This window comes from Canis lupus, chromosome 29, assembly GCF_003254725.2.
Source record: "Canis lupus dingo isolate Sandy chromosome 29, ASM325472v2, whole genome shotgun sequence".
Classification (NCBI taxonomy): Eukaryota; Metazoa; Chordata; class Mammalia; order Carnivora; family Canidae; genus Canis; species Canis lupus.
The window spans coordinates 36,558,169-36,579,094 of NC_064271.1; the positions used below are offsets into that span (position 1 = coordinate 36,558,169).

General features: G+C 33.6%; 2 protein-coding genes across 3 annotated transcripts in view; one reads left to right on the forward strand and one right to left on the reverse strand.

Annotated features, from left to right (window-relative positions):
- Positions 1-5,519, forward strand: part of NECAB1 (N-terminal EF-hand calcium binding protein 1) — a 185,123-nt gene extending 179,604 nt beyond the window's left edge. Inside the window, exon 13 of the mRNA XM_025433539.3 lies at positions 1,766-5,519. Within this exon, the coding sequence (XP_025289324.1) occupies positions 1,766-1,791 (26 nt within the window). The 3' untranslated portion in view covers positions 1,792-5,519. The remainder of the gene's footprint in view (positions 1-1,765) is intronic.
- The window catches only part of C29H8orf88 (chromosome 29 C8orf88 homolog), a 38,221-nt gene continuing 20,671 nt past the window's right edge, over positions 3,377-20,926 (reverse strand). For both annotated transcript variants that reach the window (XM_025433540.3, XM_025433541.3), the window contains 2 exons: positions 6,652-6,758; positions 3,377-5,202 (listed from right to left, as the gene is read on the reverse strand). In XM_025433540.3, the coding sequence (XP_025289325.1) occupies positions 5,179-5,202; positions 6,652-6,758 (131 nt within the window). In that variant the 3' untranslated portion in view covers positions 3,377-5,178. The remainder of the gene's footprint in view (positions 5,203-6,651; positions 6,759-20,926) is intronic.

Genomic DNA, 20,926 nt, shown 5'->3' on the forward strand with positions numbered 1-20,926 from the left:
TACGAGGGGGAGAGAGAGACAGGCAGAGGGAGAAGCAGGCCCCATGGAGGGAGCCCAACATGGGACTCGATCCTGGGACTCCAGGATCATGCTCTGGGCTGAAGGCGGTGCCAAACCACTGAGCCACCCAGGCTGCCCTATCTTTTCTTTTTAATGTGAAAGTTTTGTCAGTTGCAACAGCAGATACACCTCCCTGGACTAATTGCCGGAATTAGCTTACATTTAAAGATTTTATTTATTCTAGGGGGGTTAGGGAGAGGCAGAAGGAGAGAGAAAGGGAGAAGCAGACTCTCCTCTGAGCAGGGAGCCCAATGTGGGGCTCGATCCCAGGCCCCTGGGATCATGACCTGAGCTTGAAGGCAGACGCTTAATTGACTGAGCCACCCAGGTGCCCCTATTCATGGTTTTAATGGCCATACAACTTGTAAAATTTTTAGTAATCATATTTACGAATTTTTTTTTGCTATATGGATATGAAGGCTAAAAATAAAAACAAAAGCATTTTAGCTGTACATAATTAGACCTAAAATAAAAACATGAAAAAACACCTATTATACAGAGATGGGTAGGTTTATAATTTTAACTCACAAATTATGATTTCCAATAAGACTTTTTGATTAAGTTTCTAAGTGGTTTACCTAAGTACATCTTAAGAAATATATTCCTGTGGACTCTCAAATATCAAAATCATGAGGTATACTGGAGTGCGGCCAGACGGGCCCACTAGCCATCATAAAACACCCAAAGTATGAAGAACTCCGTGTGTGGAGCAGAATGTCCCTTAGCAAATGAGAAAGGCCTGTGGCTAAGAGAAAAGATGAGAATACACAAGGAAGTAAGATCCTATCCTATTTGCCTGCCTGATTATCACCCAAATAACTTTGTAAACAAATTTTAATCCTTTCCATAGGATTCCATCTTACTCTTACTTCTTTACCATAGATTTGTCTTTGGGGTATTTGTATTCACAGGGGAAAACATTTTCAGTCTTACAATATAGATATACTAAAAAATATTTAAAACACATCTACTTGCTTATACCCAGTCTTTCTGAAATTGTTATGTAAAACTATCTTATGCTCCCAAACTGCTTCCAGTACTGGGTAGATTAAAACAACATGATTTCATCTTCAGGGCATTTATAATCTCATTGCCAAGATAAACTCCATTCATACATAACAAAAAATTAGACTACGACCAAATGCCAAAAGATCTGGTACAAATATTGCATAGGAAGAGTTCAGTCTTGGTTCAAATAGGAAATAGTGACTTGAAAGATACTTACGCAGATTAAAGGTGGGAGAAAATAATAAAAAAAAAAAAAGATTTTATTATTCATGAGAGAGAGAGAGGTAGACACAGGTGGAGGGAGAAGCAGGCTCCCTGTGGGGAGCCGATGCGGGACTCGATCCCAGGACCCCCAGATCACAACCTGAGCCAAAGGCAGATACTCAACCACTGAGCCACCCAGGGGTCCCAGAGAATAGTTTAAGGATGATTACACCTTGAACTTAGCCCTGGCAATTATTTTCATTATTTAAAAATTTGTTCTTCTCGGGGGGCCTGGGTGGCTCAGTCAGTTAAGCCTCTGCCTTCAGCTCAAGTCATGATCCCAGGGTCCTGGGATTCAGCACTGCATCGGGCTCTCCACTCAGTGGGGAGCCTGCCTCTCCCTCTCTCTGCTGTTCTCCCTACTTTTATTCTCTGTGTCAAATAAATAAAATCTATTAAAATAAAATCATAAAAATTTGTTTTTTCTTTTCAGCTTCGTGGTGGATCCTGAACAACTAGATGTTCCTAGACATTTTCTTTATGGTTCCAAGTGGAAAACAAGTATTCTAATCTAAAATGTGAATTAGAAAATTCTCAGCAGTTACTACTCTATACTTTTGTTTAATTAAGATGTGCGCTCTTCTAAAATGTCTTGTATATCTTCCATGTGAAGTTTAGCTAAATTTTCAAAGTTCACTCTTCTCAATATTTGCTGTTTTGCTACACTGTAAACCCTTTAGTGGCAAAATCCTAATTTGTGAAAAAAGTATACCCATAAAGGAACAAAGTTGTGAAAAAGAAATGATAAAAAATAATTGAAGTGGGAACTTTGAGAATATTACTTCATAGGATAGCTTTTGTAGATTTGTCAGACTATCAAGGTTAAGTCAGTGTTTTGTCATTTTTAAGTAACTGATTTTCTGTGAATGAAGTTTATTCTTCAGTAACGCTCACTCCACTCCCAGCTCATGATCTTATGAGTATTTACTTTACTGGAAAAGCTAATATGTGATCCAAAATGGTGTCCTTATGCAGAGAGAGCAACAGCAGGTGTACAGAGAAAAGGCCATATGAGGACACAGTAAGAAGGTGCCAACATCAAACCAAGGAGAGGCCTCGGAAGAAATCAACCTTGCTAGCACCTTGATCTTGGACTTCCAGTCTCTAGAACTGTGAAAAAATACTTTCTGTTTTTTAAGCTAAAGAAATAATATTAATACATGAGCATACAATGATCTTGGCTATAATCTATAGACTCTGTATAGTCCTGTCAGGTTATAAACTGGTTTTTCACAAGTGAACAATTCTGTGATAGGATACCATATAGTACTGTGACATCATTATATCATCTATTAGCATCATAATTCCCTGTATGTAAGTTCAACAAATCAAGAGAATAGAGTTTTACTTTGAGAAAATCTGATTCAAATGTTTTAGCATATGATCCTAGGGGACTAATTTTCTTATGAAAAATAGACATTTGCCTTTAAATAATGATTTCAAGATATTTAAAGAACAAAATTTTAACCTAAGTGAACAAAGAAGAAATGTAAAACAAGCATAAAACTTTAATAAAATAGGGAAGGTACTAGACATACCTTTTCCAGTTTTAACACCAGAAAGACAATTCTACTTTCATCAGAACAGTTATGTACCTAATATACTTTGCTATACAAGCTCATATATTTTTAATAAAATCTATTCCGATAAATGCTGATGAAAATCCGGTGCATATGGAAGTTTGTTACCATGTTATTCTGTAGTCCAGATTCTCTTGAAACCACAGGTCTTCAAGGAAAACCTGTAATTTTTTTTCCACTGTTAGAAAACTGAGAAGGTTGAACTAAACTGTTTTTTTAAATATAAAATTTGACCTACAATATTTTCTCAAACTAATTTATATTAGCTCCTATCAAAGGTATACCTTTGTATACTCAGTCCTCATCTATCTAAGTAAAAAATTTTTTCATAGCTTCTACTAGATAAGGACAGTAAATTTTGACATATACACACACATAACACAAATGTGCGTATTGTGTGCGCATATATATGTGTGTGTGTGTCTCTGGTCATTTCTAAAGATGACAAACACTATGAAACAACACCTGGCACAACTCTTTTAATTTATATACAAAGCAGAGAACATTAATGGAGATGTACAATGATTATTCAAACAAGCTATACATATGTACAAAGGCAAACAGATAATAAAACAGTCTTTCTAGTCTCACTCTGATTATATACAGTGACTTTTGACATATATAAACTCTTCTTGAAAAGGCTGGTTATGAATGGTTTGAAAAATACAAATTATAGTCAATCAAAACATTTTTCAGTATTAGATTCAGAAACTACCTAAGTCTTTTGAGTGTAAAGCAGTTTCCAAAGTATGGTGGTGGTCTGACTTTAAAAAGGTTTCTGCCCTCAGTAACATGCTGAGCAGAATGGCTCTTTAGATTCCAAACTGGAATAGGTTCTATCATAGTTTTTTTTTTTTTTTAACTTTAAGAATAGGTAAATAATAAAGCAAACCAATTTAATTATATGGTAATACTGACCTCAGCTCTTATATAAATTGTGTGTGTGTATATGTACATCCATACACACTGAAACCTATAATATAAAGGGAAAATAGGACAAAAAATCTGGGCCCTAGGTATAAATGTTTTATTTTTAAGTAACCCATAAATTTATGGTTTTAATGTATTTTTCCCTATAAAAAACATTTTCCTGGGGAACGAAGTAATGAAAAGTAATATACTAAAAGACCACAATGGGAAGCCTACCATGTACTAAAAGCTTGAATCCAGGTAATAAGCCCAAAACCAGTGAAGAAAAAGTTACTGGTAATTCAGTTTAAGATAAATTTTTTGCCAAATGGTGGTCTTGGATGCCTTGCCAGTAGACCTGGGGATCTGTGAGAGTAGAAGTAGGGAGAGTTTACACTTACCTTTATATCAGCAATTTTTTTTGACACTATGCTGGAAGAAACTTTTTTCAATAGTAACATCCAGAGTGACAAAATGCAGGAAATTTATTACATAAAATTTCTAGGAGGTAAAAGTTTAACCCCCAAATTCTTCATCCATACATGTTCTTGCTATAAGAAATTACAGAATTAAAACTTAATGTACCTCAGTTATTTGCAAATGCCTAAATTTTTCCTCCTTTGGAAATAAAAATATCAGTTTTATTTTGCAATTGCCCAACTTCTTTTGTTATGTAGTCTGATTAGAGACAACAAATAGCAGCTATTTTTCACCTTCAGTTTCATTTTTTTCCAAATTGTCAATCTCTGCTAGTAATTATGAATCTTAAACAATTTTATCAAAAACCTAGAGACCAAAGACATGCCTATTAAAATAGTCTCCTTCCTGTCACTGGGAACTATGCATCGAACATCCTGGGTCATTCTAAGCCTCAGGAGAGATTGTAAAGATCCTTTCAAAGTGCTGGTATGAAATCAATGGGAAAAAGAAAAGCCAACTTTAATAGCAACAAGAAATTATGTACCATATATACATCATAGCAAATACTTTATATTTGAGAATCTTTACAGCTTACATTTCCATTCCATTATTATGAGATGAAAAACAAAAAATTGCAAGTAGCATGCAAATTATAAATACAGCCTTCCACTTTACTAAACAAATTCTTACTTTCCAGTGTTACTTCCCAATTTATGCAGGAAACTGCCTGCAAAGCTGAAACTGATTAGAAAATTCTTTATAGTTTAAAATATCTTTCTCATTTTAGGAGAAACCAAATACCCAACCATCAAAATTAAAAATAAACTGAATTGTCAGAGTCCATTACAGTTATTGTTACTAGATCCACTTCATTTGCAGGTGTCCAAAATATAAAACAAATAATTCTTTATCTTCAAATTCATCTGTTCTTAAAATTCTACTTAAAACTTTGGTGGTTTTCCTGTAACATAGAAGAAAAAGTTAATTTATCAATTAGCTCGAATGAATACAGTTTTTACTACTTAACTTAGTTTATCAAACCAAATACTGTGATCCTATTAAGTGTTTACAGATCTTAAGTGCATGTTACTATAGAAAGTATTAAAGTAACTGGAATTTGACAAAACAGTTCTCCTTTGTTTAATAAAATGTGTAATTCATTTTTAAATATACTAGATTGTATTCCAAATCTGTTCTGTTTTTGTGGTACCTGGCTTGTTCAAAATAACGTGTATGTCAGACTTTTATTTACACAATAAAATATTAGAGATGAAATAAGTCTTCAAATGAAAAAGTGACCATATTTTATATAGCACTGAAGTTTAGATTTATTCATATACACTCCTAAGATCTTTTCTGAATATTTTTGTATGGTTGGAAAATCTGAACATCATTAAGGACATTTTCCATGATAAAATATTCCTGTGTGAAAAAAACTTGAATTTCTGCTTAAATTTGGAAAAACTGACTGGAGTTCAAGTTAGGGAGTTTAAGAGAAAAAAGGGCCTTGCATTCCAAAGGACTAGAAACCCCAAGAATGGAAAGCACAAGAGGTATGTCTCACATTTGAACCATTCTCAGCATTCTATATTCTGAGTTCCTCTCAATTGAATACTTTTACCCATATAAAATAGTTTATGAAGACTCTAAAGTCAAATTCTAGTCTACATTTACTAAGTGCATAATGAGAGCTAAGTACAGTTCAAGCCCTTCTAGACATTATTTCACTTAATCCTAACAACTAGAGATCATCAACCTCATCTGCAATCATAAAACTGAATGGTATACTAGCACACAAGTTGAAGCAACAATTTAACCCACGCCCAATATCAAAACTCCTGGCTTTCCGATTAATATGCTAAAATATACGTGTATTTATTGTATTTGTTTTGATGAAATTTAATGCAGTGACACAAATATAAAGCTCTATGACGAGCAAAAACACACAAATAAATGAGGTAATGTGATTTACTGTATAAAAAGAATGAACTGAGAAAAGCACCCACAAGCAGACCATACATATATTGCCAGAAAGGGGGCAGAGGACTGTCCTTTCAGTAAATACCGCTGGGATGACTGGATATCCATGTAGAAAAGAAAACCTGACCCCTACCTTACACCATAGAGTATAATCTACTGCCGATGGATCATAGAACTGAATTGAAAAACAGTAGAACTTTTAGACTCTTTATCTTTCAATGGAAGAAAATATTTCTTAAAATATACCCTCCTGTTTCTTGAGCAGAGTTGTAATTACTTACAATAGTTGGTCATATTATATATTTAGATGGGTGTACTTTTCTGAATTATATTCCACAGTAAAATTAAAAATTTAGTGAAAGAATCCAGTGAAAATACTAAAGATAAACATTTTAGAATGAAAACAATACAAAATTAGAGAACTGCTTACTGGTTTTTGAAGTACAATGGGATGATCGGGCAGGAAGTCTGGCTTTTTTCTGCAGATGGAAACACTTGAGAGCTTCAACAGGAAATCTCTGCTGTACTTAATTCTCTCTATAGATATTAAACATCAGATGCAATGTTATAAAATACTCTCCCAGAACACTTTTTTGGCTCATGGTTTTCTGCATGTCCCTTGCTAATCCATTATTTTATAAAATAATGAGTATTTTCTATGCAAAAAAAAGAGAAGCAAGAAATTTTGAAAAGTATCTACTGCCTTCACTTTTCCTTTTACATGGAAAGGAAGCCAAGTAACCAAGGAAGATTGGGAGAGAAACATTTCAGAAAATTGGTAATGCATGGTCTCTTCCATCAGGCTATTCAGATCTAGTGAAGGGATGGTAAGCTTAACAGCAGTAACACCTGTTGAGTAACTCAGATCCTGCCAAAATAGGACCCTAAGAAGCCTGTCTAGTCTTCATACTTAAAATGTAATACAATCAAAATAAGTTTAAGAAAATTTTGTTGTATATCTGTACATCAGAGATGTGCTAAGTATTGGTGAAAAAGATCCAAGATAGGGTCCCTATCTTCAAATATCTGCATATTTCTCATCAGAAATGATCACCATAAAAGATCACCTGCTGAGCCAGAGACAGAAAAGGAGTATCTTTAAAGTGGTAATAGAAAAGAACTGACAACCTAGAATTCCATACTGTGAAACAAAATTTTCTGCTGGTCTCCATCCCTGGTTCCTTGCACAAAGCTCCTAAAAATACCTTGTAATTTCATTAAGTGATAAGAGTACTAGGAGCATCTTTTGTTCTAGGATTTGGTTTTTGACCCTACTTCCTGATACACAGCTCTTAAATCCCTTGAATTTTCCTGGGTGACAGAAATGTCCTTCTTTCTAATGAGATGAATTTCAGTGGGCTTCTGGACAGGATGGTCAAAAGAAAGACCAAGCCATGATGAGAAGCTTGAAGCTTACAGCCCCACCCCTACCTCCTCTAGGAAGTAGGTAGGGCTACAGATTTGAGTTAATGACTGATCATGCCACATGATGATGCCTCCATAAAAATCTCAAAAGTTGGGGTTTGGAAAGCTTCTGGGTTGGTTAACACATCCATGTACCAGGAGGGTGATACTCCACAAGGATAGAAACTCCATACTTGGGACCCTTCTAGACCTTGCTCTATGTATCTCTTCATTTGTCTTCATCTGTATCCTTTATCATATCTTTCATTATATAATAAACTGGTGTTAGTTTACCCTAAGTTCTGTGAGCTGTTCAAGCAAATGATCAAATTTAAAGGCAGATTTAACCTAATATACAGCCAAGTTGGACAGAAATTTTGAGTAATCTAGGGACCTACTACATACAACTGTCATCTGAAGTGGAGGTGAGTTGTGTGAGATTAAAATCATGTGAAGTTAAAAGACATTTTCAAAAATGAAAGAAAACAAAGAATTCATAAGTAGTAGAGTTATAGCTGATCTACAAGGAATGCTAAAGGAAGTTTCTGAGGTTGAAAGGCAATGAAACTAGACAAACTTTAATATTCAGAAATGAAGAATAAAGAGTAAATAGCTGAATGAATATAATGGACTCCTTTTTTTTTCCTTCTAAATTCTTTAAATGTGTGAATGTTGAAATCAAAGCTTAATGACATTCTCTGGTAGAGATGTGATTCATACAATAACACCAAAAAGGACACTGCAATGAAATGGAGGGAAGAAGCCTACACATGGTTGCAAGGTTTTAGCATCACCATTTTGCATGAAGTAGTATAATATTAACAAGTACACTGATTTAGATATTATAATCCCAGACCAACAACATAAAAATACAATATAGCTAAAAATTCAACAGCTATAATCAAATACCAACAAAAATTCAAAAATATCCAAAAGAAGGCAGAAAAAGGAAAAAAATTGGACAAAATAAATGATAAAAGGCCTAAATCCAACTACATCACCTTAAATGTTAATGGTCTAAACCAGGGACCAACAAACTTTTTTCTATAAAAGGACTAATAGTAAATATATGAGAGTTTTGGGACATAAAGTCTCTATCACAACTACTCAGTCTTACAATGCAAAAGCAGCCACGGATAGTAAACCATGTGCTGTGTTCCAATAAAATTAATTTCCGAAATAGGGATTTGAACTGAGGGACATAGTTAACTCTTAGGTTAAACACTGCAATTAAAGGCCATAGATTGACACAATGGATTAAAAAGAGAAAGTATTATTATATGCTGCCTGCAAGACATACACAGATAGGTGGAAAGTAAATGGATATAAAATGATATACCAGTAGGAAAAGAAGGCAAGAGGGGCTATCTTAGTATCAGCTAAAGAGACCATTATTGATGGGTTGTGCCTAATGACAAAGATTCAAAATACATAGAGGGAAAATGACAGAAATAAAATAGTTTCACAAAAAATAGGTAATAGAAAACAATCCCCTTAGCACTTTATAGAAAAGTGCTAGACAAAAAAAAACAGACTAGACAAAAAAATCAGAAAATACTTAGATCTGCCCAATATCAACCACCTTGATTTAACTAACAATTATAGAAACTACATCAACAACTGCAAAATAACAAATTATTTTCAAGTGGACATGGTATAGTCACCACAACAGACCATGTGCTGGACTATAAAACAAGTCTCAATAAATTTAAGGGGTTTGAAAAAAAACACACAAACAACAAGGAGACATTACAAATATCAAACATACAAAATATTATGTACAAAGAGACTTCTATGAACAAATTATACATCAAACAAATCTGACAACCAAATTTATCCAATTCTAGGATAAATACAGAAGCTATCAAAACTGAGTAACAAGAGAAAATCTGAACAAATTATTAAGGAGATTTTATCAGTAATCAAAAATGTCCCAACAAACAAAAATCCAGGACCAGACAACTTCACAAATTCTACCAAACATTCAAAGAATTAGTATCAATCCTTGTAAAACTCTTCCAAACTCTCCTAAACTCATGGGACCAGCCTTATCCTGATAGATCCTCTTCTCGAAGGATGCCACCAAAAAATCAGACCTTGATAAATACAAATGCAAAAATCCTCAACAAAATATTAGCAAAGAAAATTCAACAATACATTAAAAAGATCATGGTGGGTACAGAGGAAACATACCTCAACATAATAAAACACAAGTAAGATGAACTCACAGTTAAAATCATACCCGATGTGAAAAGTTGAGTTTCTCTAAGGAAGTTTCTTTAAGATTAGGAACAAGACAAGGATGTCCACTCTTGTCACTTTTATTCAACATAGTACCGGAAGTCTTGGCCACAGCAATCAGACAAGAAATAAGAAATACAAGGCATTCAAATTGGTAAGAAAGATGTAAAACTGTCTATTTGCATATGACACAATATTATATACAGAAAACCCTAAAGACTCTACAGAAAAAAATACTAGAATACGTGAATTTGGTAAGATGCAAAATACAATTAAAATACAGAACTCTATTATGTTTCTATACACTAATTACAAGTTATCAGGAAGAGAAATTAAGGAAACAATCCCATTTATATCTTCATTAGAAAAACAAAATACCTAGGAAAAAATTTAGCCAAGGAGGTAAAAACCAAAAACAAAACCAAAAACCCTATCTTTAAAAACTGTAACACACTGATGAAAGAAATTGGAGATGACACAAATAATGCCATGTTAATGGCCTGGAAGAACTGATACTATTAAAATGTTCATATTATCCAAAGGAATTTACAGATTCAATGCAATCGCTATTAAAATATTAATGGCATTTTTCACAACTAGAACAACAAAAAAAAAAATCCTAAAACGTGTGGAACCAAAAAAGACCATGAGCAGCCAAATCTATCTTGAGAAAGAACAAAACTGGAGGTATCACAGTCCAATTTGAAACTATACTACAAAGCTATAGTAATGAGAACATTATGGTACTAGCACCAAAAAAACAAAAAAACAAACAAACAAACAAAAAACCCTACAGATCAAATGGAACAGAATAGGGAGGCCAGAAACAAACCCACATTTATATGGTCAATTAATCTATGATAAAGAGGCAAGAATACACTACAATGGGGAAAAGGCAGTCTCTAAGGGGTGCCTGGGTGGCTCAGTCAGTTAAGTGTCTGCCTTCAGCACAGGTTATGATCCCAGAGTCCTGGGACTGAGCCTTGTGTGAGGCTCCCTGCCCAGCTTGTGTTCTGGCCCTCTCTCTCTCTCTCTCAAATAAATTAATAAAATCTCTTTTAAAAAAGTCTCTTTAATAAATGATGCTGGGAAAACTGGACAGCACATACAAAAGAATGAAATGACCGTTTTTTTTTTATTTATTTTGAAATGACTGTTTTCTTATACCACATACAAAAATAAATTCAAAATGGATAAAAGAGCTACAAGTAAGACTTAAAATCATAAAACTCCTAAAATAAAATATAAAGTAGTAATATCTTAGAACTCAGTCTTAGCAATATTTTTTTTTTTTTTGGATCTGTCTCATGAGGCAAGGGAAATAAAAGCAAAAATAAACCATTGGAACTACATCAAATTAGTTTTTGCAAGGAAAAGCAACCAACAAAATGAAAAGACAACCTACCAAATAGGAGAAGATATTTGCAAATGATACATCTGATAAGGGGTTAATCTAAAATATACAAAGAACTCTACAACTCCACACCAAAAAAAAAAAAATCCAAGAATAGACATTTTTCCAAAGAAGACACACAGATGGCAAAAAGAAAATATGTTCAACATAAGCATCAGAGAGATATAAATCAAAACCACAATGAGTTATCACTTCATACCAGTCAAAATAGCTAGTATATCAAAAAGGTAATAAATAACAAACATTGACAAGGATATGGAGAAAAGGAAATTCATGCACTACTTGTGGGAATGTAAATTGGTACAGACACTATGAAACAGAGTATTGAAGGTTCTTCAAAAAATTAAAAATAGAAATATAAAATCCAGCAATTCTGCTTCTGGGTTTTTACCCAAAGAAAACAAAAACACTAATTCAAAAATATATATGTACCCCTACATTCACTGCAGCATTATTTACAATAGCCAAGATACAGAAGCAGCTTGTTTACTGACATAGGAATGGATAAAGAAAATGTGCTGTATAATGGAATATTATTCAACCATAAAAAAGAATGAAATCTTACCATTTTGACAACATAAATGAACTTAGCATTAAGTGAAGTGAAATAAGTCAAATAGAGGAAGACATATATAAGTAAAACCTCACTTATATGTGAAATCTTAAAAAGAAACTAAGGTCACCAAATAGATTGGAGGTTGCCAGAGACAGGGGATAGAATGTGAGCAAAGTAGAGAAAGGGGATCAAAAGGTATAAATTTCCAGTTATAAAATAAATAAGTCATGGGAATGTATTATGCAGGATGGTGACTATAGTTAATAATACTGTACCACACATTTGAAAGTTACCAAAAGAGTACAACTTAAAGTTCTCGTCACAAGAAAAAAAAATGTGGAACTATGTATGGTGACAGATGTTAAGTAGACTTATTGAGATGGTCATTTCCCGATATAAACAAATTTTGAATCATTATGTTTTACACCTGAAACTAATGTATATATCAACTGTACTTCAACAAAAAAATGCTAAAAAAAAACAATTCAAGAGACTTGAAATCATACAGACTATATTCTCTGATAACAAAATTAAGAAATCCAGAAAATTTTCAAATATCTTACTTCAAATATCTTATAAATTAACATATTTCAAAATAATTCACAAGTCAAAGATAAAATAATGAGGCAATTAAAAATATTTTAAAGTGAATGACAATATATGTTATAATGTCAAAATTTGTGTATAGCTAAAGCAGTGCTCCAATAGAAATTTATAAATTCTTATAAGAAAGTATCTACAACAAATGACCTAACAATCCATTTTAAAATGCTAGAAAAAAGAACTAAACCTTAAGTATAAAAAATAAATTTGTAAGGAGATATCACCAAAATAGAAAACAACGTCAGATTAAAATAGCAAAAGTTGGTTCTTTGAAAAAGAGAAACAAATTTGACAAATCTTAGGCTAGATTCATTAAGAAAAGAACACAAAAAACAAATGTGAAGATCAAAAGTGGCTGTCCAGGGGCACCGGGGTGGCATAGTCACTTAAGTGTCCAGCTCTTGGTTTCAGGTCAAGTCATAATCTTAGGGGTCATGGGATCAAGCCCCATGTTGGGCTCTGCTTAAGATTCTCTCTCCCCCTCCCTCTGCCTGTCTTTCCTCCCACCCCCACTCTTTCTCCCTCTCTAAATAAAAACAGTTTTTTAAAAAGGGGTTGTCCACAGATTGTACAGATGTTAAATAGAAAATAGGAGATACTATGAATAACTTTAAGCCAACATTTGGCAACTTGGATAAAATGGATATACTACAAATTTTGTGTGGACATATTTTTTTCATTTGTCTTTGGTAATTTTACCGGTAGAGTAAAATTGCTAGGTTTGTAGTACTTTGGAAATCAGGACCTCTTAGAATTGCTCTAACTAAAAAATCACATGAATTGTCAATACCAAGATAGATACTTTATATAAATGTAATCATATAATATGTAACCTTTTGTGTCTGGCTTCTTAGCATAACATTTTAGAGTTTCATTCTACCTAGAAGTTCCACTTAATGAAACTATCAATCAAGCATGTAATAGTACATTTTTAGATACACAAATTCAAAGATTTTACAAACAATACTCGTTTTTGAAGCTCCTGGAAAATGCACTTGAGCAAAATGAGGTTTATCAAAAAAGAAGAAAACATAAGGGTCAAGAAACAAGAGAGTAAAGTCAGCAAAAGTAACCAAGAAAGAAACTCTAAAAATCTATTTCTCCACCAAAGCAACAACAGTCAAAAACTTCCAGAACCAACTTTTTCTGAATTTTAAAATAAAAAGCTTACAAAACCAGGGTAATACTTAATACTTAATAAAGAACAGCTAAATTTAGTAAAGAGTTTTGTGGCATTTTAACTTGCCTGAGAGCATCTCCCCCAAACCAGCTTGGCAATGGCCTTGAAAACAACTGCTCTCATTCCTGATACAGGTTGCCAGTACTGGTGAGAGCAATGCAAATCATATTCTCAGAGAACTGTGGTTGTTCATTTTGACCTGTCTGGTGACCCCCTAAAGAACTATCTTAAAGGACTTGCCTGTATCTTACCTAAGAACTCTTCCAGGGCTGAGGCTGCTATCTGAATTCATTTGGCAAAACATTTACAGGAAAATGTATTAGCCAATTCCTCCTGGGAGAAGGGATAACAATTAAAGCAAATAATAGGAAAACCCAAAAAGCCTAGGAATAAAGATTAGGGAAAAAGATGCTTTGGGGAATAAGGGCATGGAAAGACTCAGATGTTCCTAGGACTCTAGAAGTTTATATGCATGCTAAAGGCTAGGCTCATGCTCACAGAAAGACTTGAGAAGGTCCTAAACTATCATCTCTGGCTGACCTTTAGGTTCCTCAGAAGTAAGAAGTCAAAGGAAGAGTTGTAAACTGCCCATTGAGTACTAAAGGCATACCCAACACACGTAAAGAAGCCATATACAAAGATTGGGAGAGGAAAAATAAAAAACAAAGATTGGGAGAGGTTTTTTCCTCTTGTTTTTTGGTTCTAGGTATTGAAGGAATTCTCTGCCAAATCATCAGCTGACCATGAAGATATCACAACAGAGACCTGAGTGGCCACATGTAACAAACATAGACTTTACAATATTAGTTGAGAAAAGTCACTAGACAACAAAAATTTCACAAGCAGCAACAATAGAGCCTAAAAAAGGGAAAAAATCTGATTTCCAGTTATACATTATAGTCAAAATACTGTTTTCAAAAACAACAAAATACAATGCATTCAAAGAATGAAGAAAGTATGGTCCCTATGAATGAATAAAAGAAATTTTCTCTGAGATGCAGACATTGGATTTACTAGAGAAAGACTTTAAATAAACTATTTTAAATATGCTCAAAGAACTAAAGGAAACCATGAGAAAGCACCTTGCCAAATAGAAAATATTGTTAAATAAAAATTATGAAAAGGACCCCGACAAATTCTGGAAAAGTGAAAAAATTCGCTAGAGTGGTTCAACAGCAGATATGAGCAAGTAGAATAAAGAGTAAGCAAATTTAAAGATAAGTCAATTGACATTACCCAGTCTGGGGAATAGAAAGAAAAAAGAAAAAGAAAAATGAACATAACCTAAGATACCTGTCAGACCACAGCTAGAATGCCAACAAACGTACAGTGAGAGTCACAGGAGGAGAGGGGAGAGAGAAATGACAAAAAAAAAAAAAAAATACTTAAGGAAATAATGGCAGAAAGACTTAAGACAAATTTGATGAAATACATACAATGACATATCCAAGAAGCTTAATGAACTACAAACTGGATACACTCAAAGAGGTTCACACTGAGATGCATTATACGCAAACTATTATAAGATGATCCTGAGGCCAGCAAGAGCAGCAATTAGTCACTTACAAGGGATTCTCAATTGGATAAAATGCTGATTTCTCATCAGGAACCATGGAAGCCAGAAGGCAGTGGGGAAGACAAAGTACTGAAAGCAAAAAATCAACCAAAAATCTATATGCAGCAAAACTACCTTCAGAAAGAAAAAAGAAACTGAGACATTCAAAGATAAACAAAAACTGACAGTTCATTGCTTAGAAAAAAAAATGCTAAAGGGAATCTTTTAACTTGAAATTAAAAAGTATAAAGTAACCAGAATTAGGATGCCTGGGGTGGCTCAGGGTTGAGTGTCTGCCTTCAGCTCAGGGTGTGATTCCAGGCTCAGGATTGAGTCCCACAAGGGGAGCCTGCTTCTCCCTCTGCTTATGTCTCTGCCTCTCTTGCTGCACCTCTCATGAATGAATGAATGAATGAATGAATGAACAAATAAATAAATAAATCTTAAAAAAAATAATAAAGTAACTGGAGTCCACATTGATAAGTAAAAACCAGTAAACTTAACTACACTGGAAAGCTAAAAACTAGTATCAATGAATTTTTGGATGTAACTTCCCCTTATTCCTATATGACTTGAAATACAAATACATAAAATTGCAGATTTATAAATCTAGGTTGATAGATTACACAACATATAAAGATGGAATTTGTCATAATGGCAATGTAAAGGTGGGATGGAACTATAGGGGCAGAGTTTTATATAATATTGAAACTAAAGTGTTATTAATTCAAATTACATTGTTGTAAATTAAGTAGTTCCCCAGTGCAACTGCCAGGAAAATAACTTCAAAATATACAGTAAGGGGAATGAAAAAGAAATAAAAATGATACAGTAGAATCTATTAAACACAAAAGAAGGTATTAATGGAGGAAATGTAAAACCAAAAAAGATATAAGACTTCTAAAAGACAAATACAAAATGGGTGTAGTTAGTCCTTCCTTATTAGTAATTACAACTGAATGTCAGTCATAAACACTCCAATTAAAAGACAGAAATTGGCAGAATGCATTAAGAATACGATCCAATTATATGCTGTTTGACAACGATGATACTCACTTTAGATCCAATTATAAAAATAAGTTAAAAGTGAATGAATGAAGATGTGTGACACAGATAATAACCAAAAGAGAGTTGGAGTGGGTATACTAATAACAGATAAAAACAGACTTTAAGACAAAAATTGTTACAAGAGATAAAGGAGAACATTATAGAATGGTAAAAGGGTCAATTCACTAAAATAACAATTATGAACATATATTACCTAATAACAGAAAGGAAAACTGATGGAACTGGAGGCACACGGAGAATTTAATAATAACAGCTGGAGATTCCAAGGATCCTACTTTCAATAAAGAACAGAAAAACTAGACAGATGATCAACAAGGAAATAAACAGAGGGCATGAACAACACTATAAGCCAACTACACCTAACAAACACGTACAGAACACTTCATTTAAAAACACCAGAATGCACATTCTTCTGAAATATACACGAAACTTTCTTCAGGATCAACCATGTTAGGCTACAGAATAAGTCTTAAAAAGTTTAAAAAACAATGGTATCATACAAAATATCCTGACTATAATGTATTGAAATTAGAAATCAATATCAGAAGTAAAACTGGAAAATGCATGAATATGTGGAAGTTAAAAACATACTCTTAAACCAATGGATCAAAGAATAAATAACAGAGGATTGAGAAAATACTTTGAGACAAAAGAAAACAAAGACACAACATACCAAAACTTAAAGGATACAGCAAAAGCAGCACCCAGATAAAAAATTATAACTACAAATGCCTATATTAAAAAAGAATAGCTCAAATCAATACCTAACATCAAACATTAAGGAACTATAAAAAGAATGGCAGGCTAAATCGAAAGCTAACAGAATGAATGAAATAATAAAGATGAGTAAAGATAAATGAAATAGAGATAAAAAATAAACCAACAAGGCAAAGGTTGATTATTTGGTAAGATCAAAATTGACAAAGATCAACTAGAAAAAAGACTTAAATTACTAAGATCATGAATAACAATGATTTTGTATCCTGCAACTTTGCTGAATTCATTTATCAGCTCTACTAATTTTTTACATTAGTAGAGTTTTAGGGTTTTCTATGTATAAGACTGTGTCATCTGTGAATAGAAATTACTTTGTCCTTTCAAATTTGAATGTCTTTTATTTATCTTTCTCAACTACATGCTCTGGGTAGAACTTCCAGTATAATGTTGAATAAAAGTTGTAAAAGTGATTATCCCTGACTTGCTCTTGATATTAGTGGGGGAAAACTTGCAATCTTTCACTACTATGTATATGCTTTTGATATACATCCCTTATTATGCTGAGGAAATTCCCTTTTATCTCTTGCTTGCTGAGAGTGTTTATTAAGAAAGGATGTTGGATATTGTCAAACGCTTTTTCTGTAACAACTGAGATGGTGATGTTATTTTTTTTGTTTTGCATTCTGTTAATGTGGTGTATTATACAAATTGATTTTCACATGCTGAACCACCCTTAGGATTAATCCCACATGGCCATGATATATAATCTTTTTATTCTGCTGCTGGGTTTGGTTTGGTGGTATTTTTGTACCTTATATTCTGAGGATTACTGATCTATAGTTTTCTTTTTGCATGATGTTTTTGTCTAGCTTTGGTATCAGAGTAATATTAGCCTTACAGGATAGATGAAAAGTGTTCTTCAAGTTTTTGGAAGAGTTTGAGAAAGTTGTGTTAATTCTTCTTTAAATGTTTGGTAGAATTCACCAGTGGAACTGTCAAGTCCTGAACTTTTCTTTGTTAGGAGATTTTCTTATTACAAACTCAATCTCCTTACTTGCTATATGCTTATTTAGATATTCTATTTCATCTTAAGGAAGTATTGGTAATTTCTGTTTTTAGTAATTTTTCTATTGCATCTAGCTTACCTAATAATTTGGTGGCATACACATAACAATTGGCAGTATTTTCTTATAATTCTTTTTATTTCAGTAAGCTTACAGTAATGTCCCTACACAAAATCAGCTGTGTTTTCTACACTATGAATGAACAGTCCAAAAAGGAAATTAAGAAAACAGTTCCACTGGCATGACAAGGAATAATTAGGAATAAATTTAACTGAAGAAGCACAAGACCTGTACACTGAAAACTGAGACACTGATAAAATAGACTGAAAAAAAAAAATGGAAATATACCCCATGTTCATGGATTGAAAGTTTTAATACTGTTATAATCCCCCAAAGTAACCTACAAATTCACTAATATCCTATCAAAATTCTTTTGAAAGAAAAGGAGATTTTTTTGCAGAAATGAAAATGCAGATCCTAAAAATAACATGGAATTGCAAGAAACCCCAAATAACCCAAACAACCTTCTGAAAGAACAAAGTTGAAGACTCACACTTCCCAATTTCAAAACTTTCTATAAAGCTATAGTAATCAAAACTGTGTGGTACTGGTATAGGATAGACATATAGATTAAGGGAACAAAACTAGAAGTTCAGGAATAAACACATACTCCTATACTCAAATGATTTTCAACAAAGAGGCCAAGATCATCAAATGGAGAAAAAATATCTCATTAATAAATAGTGGTGAGACAACTGGATATCCAAGGCAAAAACAAAACAAAACAAAACAAAAAAGAATTGAAGGTGGGCTTATACTTACACCATATATAAAAGCTAACTCAAAATGGAAAAAAAGACCTAAATATAAGAGCTAAAACTCAAACTCATAGAAGTAAATCTCCGTGACTTGAGATTTGGCAATGATTTCTTACATATGACATCAAAACCATGAGCAACGAAAGAAAAAATAGACTTTATCAAATTTTTAAAAATTTGTACAGATAAGTACACTATCAAGAGAATGAAAAGAAATTCCAGTATAGAAGAAAATATGTGTAAATTATATATCTGATAAGTATATATCTGATAAAAGCCTTGAATCATATATCTGATAAAGATCTAATACATAGATCTCAAATACCTTATATATACCTAAGTGTGTGTGTATGCAGGGGAAGAAAGGAAGTGAGCACGGGGACAGGGGAGGGAAGTGGCAGACAGAAAAAAGAGTTGAAAGTCTAGTATCCAGAACTTTTATAACTCAATCACAAAAAGAAAATAACCCAATTTAAAATATGGTCAAGGAACTTGGGTAGACCTTCTTACAAAGAAAAAATCTAAATGGTCAACAAGCACAGAAAAAGACACTCAATATCATTAGACAGTAGAGAAATGCAAATCAAAATCACAGTGAGATACCATTTCACACCCACTGGAATGACTATAATAAAAAAAGATCCTAACAAGGATGTCAAGAAATTGGAACCCTCACACACTGCTACTAAGAACGTAAATGGTATAGCCACTGTGGAAAACAGTTTGGCAGTTCCTCAAAAAGTTAAACACAGAATTACAATGGGACCTGGCAAGTCCACTCCCAGGTATATATCCAAGATAAATGATAATAGGTGTTCAAACACATACTTTCCACAAATATTCACAGCAACATTATTCATAACAGCCAAAAGGTTTACCCCAAATGCCCAACTGAGAGATGAACAAAATGTAACATATCCATACAAGAAAATATCATTTAGCCATAAAAAGGAATGAAAAATGAAATACTGATACATGCTACCCATGGATAAACCTTGAAAATCTTATGGTAAGTGAAAGGAATCAGACACAAAAAGTCACATATAATTCCAATTAGAGGAGATATCCAGAATAAGTATATCCATTAAGACAAAAAGTAGATCAGAGTTTGTCAGTGGCTGGGCAGAGGAGAGAATGGAAAATGACTACTTAAGGGGTATGAGGTTCCTCTTGGGATTATAAAAATGTTCTGGAACTAGACAGTGGTGATGTTTGTACACTACTATACTAAAAACCACCAAATTATACATTTCAAAATGACTTACTTCAATTAAAAAAGGAGAAAGAAAGGGCACCTAGATGGCTAAGTCAGTTAGTCAGCCAGCTCTTGATTTAAACTTAGGTTATGGTCTCAGGGTCATGAGATGGAGCCCCACATCAGGCTCCATGCTCAGTGCTCAGCACGGAGTCTACTTGAGATTCTTTCCTGCTTCCCTTCCCTCCCCCTCTGCTCCTCCCCTGGTGGAAGGAAGAGGAGAGGGGAGGGGAGGGGAGGGGAGGGGAGGGGAGAGGAGAGGAGAGGAGAGGAGAAGAGAAGAGAAGGAAAGAAGGAAAGGAAGGAAGGGAGGGAGGGAGAGAGAGAGGGAGGAAATTAAATAAAAATTAAAAGGAGAAAGCAACCAAAGAACTGCAAAGGGGTATCCCATGATAATAGTAAAAGTACATTCCAGGACAACAGTACTGAAGAGTAAGCAGTCTATACTGGAAAAGGATCATGAAGGATTTTGAAAGAAAACCCTTCTCAGGGGGGAGAAAATACCAACTGATATATTTGTGTATAAGAAAAATATTATAGGTAAGTGTGACAGAGTTCTTGGAGCACTTAAGGAAAACAGTTAACAGCAGTTACATAGAAAAACAACATGATCATTAGCTCCAAGAAAAATAATGGATTGTCTGAAACAGATATGCACCTGTTGGCTAAGCAATTGTATTTACATTGTCTTATAATATAAAGAGTGGTAATGCTTTAACTGAAATTTGTGAAATAACTATACGGTAGAGAGGGAAGACAGAAGGGTGAAGAAGTGAGGCAACTGACATAGAAGACATAAATTCTCATTTTCCAAAATAGGCTGCCAATAT